The sequence below is a fragment of the Mastomys coucha genome, unplaced genomic scaffold, assembly GCF_008632895.1.
Source record: "Mastomys coucha isolate ucsf_1 unplaced genomic scaffold, UCSF_Mcou_1 pScaffold14, whole genome shotgun sequence".
Taxonomy (NCBI): Eukaryota; Metazoa; Chordata; class Mammalia; order Rodentia; family Muridae; genus Mastomys; species Mastomys coucha.
The window spans coordinates 130,693,542-130,699,974 of record NW_022196896.1 but is presented as its reverse complement, the minus strand read 5'-3'; the positions used below and the strand labels follow the sequence as shown (position 1 = coordinate 130,699,974).

Genomic DNA, 6,433 nt, shown 5'->3' with positions numbered 1-6,433 from the left:
TTAAAGGCATGCGCCACCACTGCCCAGCAGCACATTTCTTGAGTTCCGTTGTATGCCAGGAAGTCTTGTAAGCAGTTGAGATTTGTGGAGTGTATTTTTTAGAAATAACTAAGTAGAGAATTATTGGTGAGACACTGTATTTGAAATCCAAAAACTAAACCTTTAAATTTTGTTGTGTGAGGAAGGAAGATGATGCTTTGAAGCTCTAGCTGAGCTGTCTCGCAGGGTAGACTATGGAAGGCTACAGTCCTGGATTCCCTCCCACTTCTGGGAACACTAGGTTAGTTTAAGTACTTGTACATTTTCAAAAGGAATTGCCTAAGAAACCTTTTTTTTTTTAACCTAGTAGTTTTGAAATTGGGATGAAAATGGAGAGCTTTGTTTTTTGATGTGCAAACTATGAAAAACAAAAAGCTGTGAATTGGTTGGAGAGATGGCTCAGTAGTTAAGAGCACCGACTGCCCTTCCAAAGGTCCTGAGTTCAAATCCCAGTAACCACATGGTGGCTCACAACCATCCATAATGAAATCTGACACCCTCTTCTAGAGTGTCTAAAGACAGCTACAGTGTAGTAACATATAATAAATAAATCTTTGAAGAAAAAAAAGCTGTGAATTGGTCTGGCGAAATGGCTCGGCAGGACTGGGTGGCTAACAACACCTGTAACTCCAGCTCTAGGGCTCTGACTCCTGTGGGCTCGGAGGGTGCCTGCACTCATGCATTGACACATATACCCAGTTTAAAATAATCAAAACAAGTATTAAAAAATGTGAGTCATAGCAAAGCATGATTCTGACAAGTCTGTCTAACTGCCTTTATTTCTTGGTGAAATGAGTTGAATTTGTGCATAATATCAGAAAAGAACCCAGTGCTTTTAGTCAGTGATGTGAACACTGGATTCAGTGTCTTTCCACCTGGGTTTTAATATAATATTGCAACATACCCAGAAAAATACATTTTAATTCATAAAATTATTCATTAAGAAAACAAGTATATCTGACACTCCATTATCATTTTAAGCCAACTTCATGAATTGACAGAAAAGGAAAACATTTCTTATACTGGCTTTCATTATTTTTAGTAATACTGAAGAAAGATCTCTATTTGGGTGACATTACCAGTATATCTCAATTTTTTGTTTTGTTTTTCAAGACAGAGTTTGTTTGTATGGCCCTTGTTGTCCTGGTACTAACTATATAGACCAGTCTGGCCTCGAACTCACAGAGCTCCACCTGCCTGTGGTGCTGGGTTAGTGGTGTGTGCCACCAGCACGAGGCAGTTTTTAGATTATCAAGCTAAGAAGGTCTACCCTGTGTCTAGGAAATTACTACAGTGTCAGTAAGAGCTCTTTAAATACACAAAATCTTTTACAATTTTTCTTTGTATTTTTGTTGTTGTTTTGAGATTGTACTTTAATTACTACAGTTCTCCCTTCCCCTTTCCTCTGTAACCCTTCTCGTAAAGCCTTCTTGCAATTCTTCAAATTCACGGCTGCTTCAGCAGTTGTTTTACTTGCATGCACATATATATATGCATTTCCTCAAATATACCCATTTAGTTTACATAATATTACTTGTATGTGTTTTTCAAGGCTGACTCTCTGACACTGGACAACCAATAGATGTGCGCTTCCCTGAGGAAGGCCACCTCTCCTGCTCCTGGCTTTACTCGGGTGCCTGTAGTTCTTTGTGTAGGGTTGAGGCCTGCTGGGCATGTTTGTTGTTGTATTGTATGCTCCTTGTTTAGCTCACAGTTGGTGAGTCTTTAAGGCAAAGCTTCTGATGACACCAGGAAACAGTCTCATAGCAAAGCCCTTGGACCTCTGATTCGTGGAGTTGTTCCATCCCTCCTCCTCAGGGTTTCTTGGGCCATAGGGATGGGAGGATTCTGTGGATGTAGTCACTGGGCCCAGGCTCCCCAGCTCTGCCTTTTCATTGGTTGTGGCTTTCTGAAGTGGTGTGTTGCAAAGAGAAGTTTCCTAGATGAGGGTAAAAACTACACTTGTCTGTGGGCATAAGGACAAATGTTCAGCCAGGCAGTGGTGGCGCACACCTTTAATCCCAGCACTTGGGAGGCAGAGGCAGGCGGATTTCTGAGTTCGAGGCCAGCCTGGTCTACAGAGCGAGTTCCAGGAAAGCCAGAGCTACACAGAGAAACCCTGTCTCGAAAACAAACAAACAAACAGAAAAACAAAATAAAAAAAGGACAAATGTTTATAGATTTCTATTAGGGATTATGCTAGTTTAGTAAATTAGTGTTATAGATTCTCCTCCAGTAACCAGGATTACGTTGGCATTAATTAGTTAGCTAGGTCTCTGGTACTGGGCATAGTTTCCTTCTTGTCGATCAGGTCTTAGTCCAGTGAGAGCAGTTGGTTACTGACAGAGCGTGTGTGCAGCTGCTGTGCTCCAGGGCGACCGTGCTGCCCTGGGCTGCTGTGCTCCAGGGCGACTGTGCTGTGCTGGGCTGCTGGGCTCCAGGGCGACTGTGCTGTGCTGGTGGTTGATGTGCTTCAGAGGTGCTTTGGAGCTTTTCAGAGGTGGTTTGGAGCTTTCCTGAACTTTCTTTTTTCTCACAGACTCCACGCCAAGTCATCCGTCACAAGCAGCCCCAGCCCAGAAGAAAACTCCCAGCTCTTCATCTCGGCAAAAAGATAAGATTAACAAAAGAAATGAGCGTGGCGAAACTCCTTTACACATGGCAGCTATCCGAGGAGATGTGAAACAAGTCAAAGAGTTAATTAGCTTAGGGGCAAATGTGAATGTGAAAGACTTTGCAGGTGAGACTTTGATAATACTAACATCCTGGCTATAGTTTTTAAAAGTATATTTTATTCAAAACTTTTTTTAAAGATTTATTTATTCGTTATATGTAAGTACACTGTAGCAGTCCTCAGACACTCCAGAAGAGGGCATCATCTCGTTACAGAAGGTTGTGAGCCACTATGTGGTTGCTGGGATTTGAATTCTGACCTTCGGAAGAGCAGTCAGTCCTCTTAACTGCTGAGCCATCTCACCAGCCCCCTATTCAAAACTTTTGAAAAATATATATATACATATACACATATACATATATATACACACATACACACATTGATCTCTGTTACATTTCCATGTCAACAGTTACATTTTGTATTAGATTTTGACATATGCAACTTAAATATACTATGTAATTATGTAAATTAGTTTCTATTTTAGGTAAATTTAAGCCCATATTTTAATGTGGCTAATTCATACGTAATTGTTTCAAGAATGTTTATTAATGTGAACATGATAGGTATAAGAGAGTGGTATTTATCTTTTCTTTTTTAAAAAAACTACACTTAAAGTTACTAGTGTGTTTGGGAGAGTGGGGCCACAGCTCGCATGTGGAAATGGAGGAGGGGCTTGTAGTGTTAGTTTTCTCCTTCCACATTTATGTAGGCTCCAGGCTTGAGCTCCGCTCTCCAGGCTTGCCCCATAAGCACCATTACTTGCTGAGCCTTCTTGCCAGCTGTCGTTGGTTTTAATTACTCGGGTGGCATAACTCTTAGGAATGCAAGCAGTCAAACATGTAAGAATGTAGAAATTCTCCTTGCTTGCACAGGTCTCACTTCTTTGTCTTTAGCTACTTCATTTTTAATAGCATTGTAGCCTTTTTTGTCATTTTTGTTTTGTCTTGTTTAAGACAGGGTCTCTCTATGAAGCCGTGGCTGTTCATGAATGTGCTGTCTAGACCAGGATGGCCTTGAGCTCATAGAGATCCACTTGCCTCTGCCTCCTGAGTGCTGAGACTGAAGTCATGTGCTACCAAGCCTGGCTTTTCCTAAACAGTACTGTAGTGAATGCTCTTTTATTTGCTCATAGTAATGAAATGTTTTAGTAGAATTGAAATTACTATATTAAAAGAGATGCATAATATTATTTTTAATAATGGCAGCTTACCTTTCAAAAATTATGCATCCTTCATTTTATATCTCCCAGGATCTATGGAAACCAAGCAAAGTGATTTACACCTATAAATCTCAGCAGTTCAGGAGGCCAAGGCAGGAGGATTGCAGATTTGAAGCTAGTATTGTCTGTATAGGGAGTTCAAAGTCAAACCTTCTCTCAACAACAAAAAAGGACACAAAATAGTCCTTTTCTTTCTGTCTTCTTTAGAACTAGAAATTACCACATTCTTCCAGCACTGTGGAAGCAGAGGCCGGAGGTTCTCTCTAGGAGAGGAGCTTAGGAGAGGTGTGAGGGGGAAGGAGGGAAAGACACTTATCCCTTCTAAGGGATGCTACTTAGTAGCTGCTTATTAATGTTTTCGTACGCTACAGAATGATACTCATTAGCCACCTAAATCATACTTCACAGATCACCTGAAGATTTTACATTTACAGATTTTTAAAGTATTAATCTGAAAAATGTATAAGAGCAGAATAAAGGACAATGTTGAAACATTGTAAGCCAAATTCCCCAGGAGAGGGACTGTTGAGGCAGTTGACTGCCATGGCCTGCCCGGGTGCAGTGGTGCCCATGAGCCCAGTGCTCGGGACGATCGTGAGGTGGTTGAGGCTGTCCTGGGCTGCTGAGAGAGGTGGCATCTGGAAAGAAACAAAGCAGCCATATGTTCTTGAAAAGCATAGCAATAAAAGGAAACACCACTTCAGAAAAAGGATTGAACATCCACCCTTGTCTGTGGATGTGGGGGAAGCCAGTAAGAATTATGACAGATTTAAAAACTTTTCCCTGGGTGTTAGGATTATAGTGCTGTTTGTGTCTTCTAATACCTCATTTGTTGAATACATGTTTAATTATGAAAAGAAAGTTACAGATCTGTTTTTCTTAAAACCAACATTGGGCTGGAGAGATAGTTCAGCTGTTAGGAACCTTACAGTTAAAAAAATAATAAATAGAATAAAACCAGCATTAAGCCCAGAAAAGATTATATCATCAAAATAAAAGACATGAAATATAAAGGTTTTTTTAAACTGACTCTTGATGAAGTCATCCATATTTTGTCTTCTTTCTATATTTTTATATAGTTGAGATAATTACTATGATTTGAACCATATTATTGAGTAAATTAAATATTTTATCAAATAATTTAGTTGCATTGAAATTAATACTCCCTCAAATGAACCTTCTGCAAAATTATTATTCTTTTATATTTTAAATACTTTCTTCTTTCTTTCCCTTTTTCTGTTTCATGTTTGATTTAGAATTGCTGTTACATGTGGATAATGACTGTGGAAAGCACCTCTCTTGAACTCATGTTAAATTCATATTCTCACTTTAGGCTGGACCCCTTTGCATGAAGCTTGCAATGTTGGGTATTACGATGTTGCTAAAATACTTATAGCAGCTGGAGCAGATGTCAACACACAAGGACTGGATGATGACACCCCGCTCCATGACTCTGCCAGCAGTGGGCATAGAGATGTGAGTATGCTGAAGGGCTGGCTGGCATCTGCTCACAAGTCAGCCAGGAGTGACGGATGGCTGCTTGTTGTCAGGCTCGTGCTTCCGTCATTGCTTCTTCTCATCTTCATTTTGTTTTCCATTTGATTCTATTTTCTGACTTCTAATTTATACTTAATTTGATTTAGCATTTTTTTCATAAAGTAAGCCATGTACAGCCAGGCATTACCTTTAATCCTAGCATTTACCGGGCAGAGACAGGCAGATCTCTTTGAGTTTGAAGTCATCCTGGTCTATGTAGTGAATTCCAGGCCAGCCAGGGATCCCCCCAAAAGAAATAAAATATTTTGTTTAATTGATAATAGGTTAGACATTTTGGCAAACATTTTATTACAGGACTTTGGTCTGTTAGATAAATAACTAACTCTACAGTTAGAACACACTCTTACAGGAGAGGCCACGGTGCTGTGCTGCTTCTCGTGTTTGTAACTAACTGTCTGTCAAATTGTATTCGGAGTGAAAGGATGGCTTTACTTTTGCTTGGCCAATTTGCTGTGATCTTATTTCAGTTTTTCTTAAAAAGCTTTTAAAAACATGTATAGTTATTTTGCCTCTGTGTGTGTGTGTGTGTGTGTGTGTACATACACCACGTGTGTACAGTGTCTGTGAGGGCCAAAAGAGAGCATTGGCTCCCTGGAACTGGGTTTTCAGACTGTTGTTAGCTGCCATGTGGGTGTTGGAAGCAGAATCCTGATTCTCTGTAAGAGAAGCAAGAGCTTTTAACTGCTGAGTCATCTCCCTAGCCCTTAAGTTAGACCTTTTGAAGGGGGATGTTATAAAGGAAAAGACACTGTACATGCAAGCGTACCTTGAAATTGAAAATGTTACAGAAACATCAGTGATGAAAACTCTAAAAACTCCTTCTGTATTGCTGTATGTCATATATACCAAAATATTTTTTTATAAATGAAAAGTGCCAGCCGGGTGGTGGTGGCGCACGCCTTTAATCCCAGCACTTAGGAGGCAGAGGCAGGCAGATTTCTGAG

The 6,433-nt window shown here is 40.1% G+C and overlaps 1 protein-coding gene across 3 annotated transcripts in view; it reads left to right on the top strand.

The window, feature by feature from the left end:
• Ankrd12 (ankyrin repeat domain 12) overlaps positions 1-6,433 on the top strand; it is a 110,531-nt gene that overhangs the window by 44,788 nt on the left and 59,310 nt on the right. For all 3 annotated transcript variants that reach the window (XM_031368614.1, XM_031368612.1, XM_031368615.1), the window contains 2 exons: positions 2,579-2,779; positions 5,266-5,408. In XM_031368614.1, coding sequence (XP_031224474.1) covers positions 2,579-2,779; positions 5,266-5,408 — 344 coding nt within the window. The remainder of the gene's footprint in view (positions 1-2,578; positions 2,780-5,265; positions 5,409-6,433) is intronic.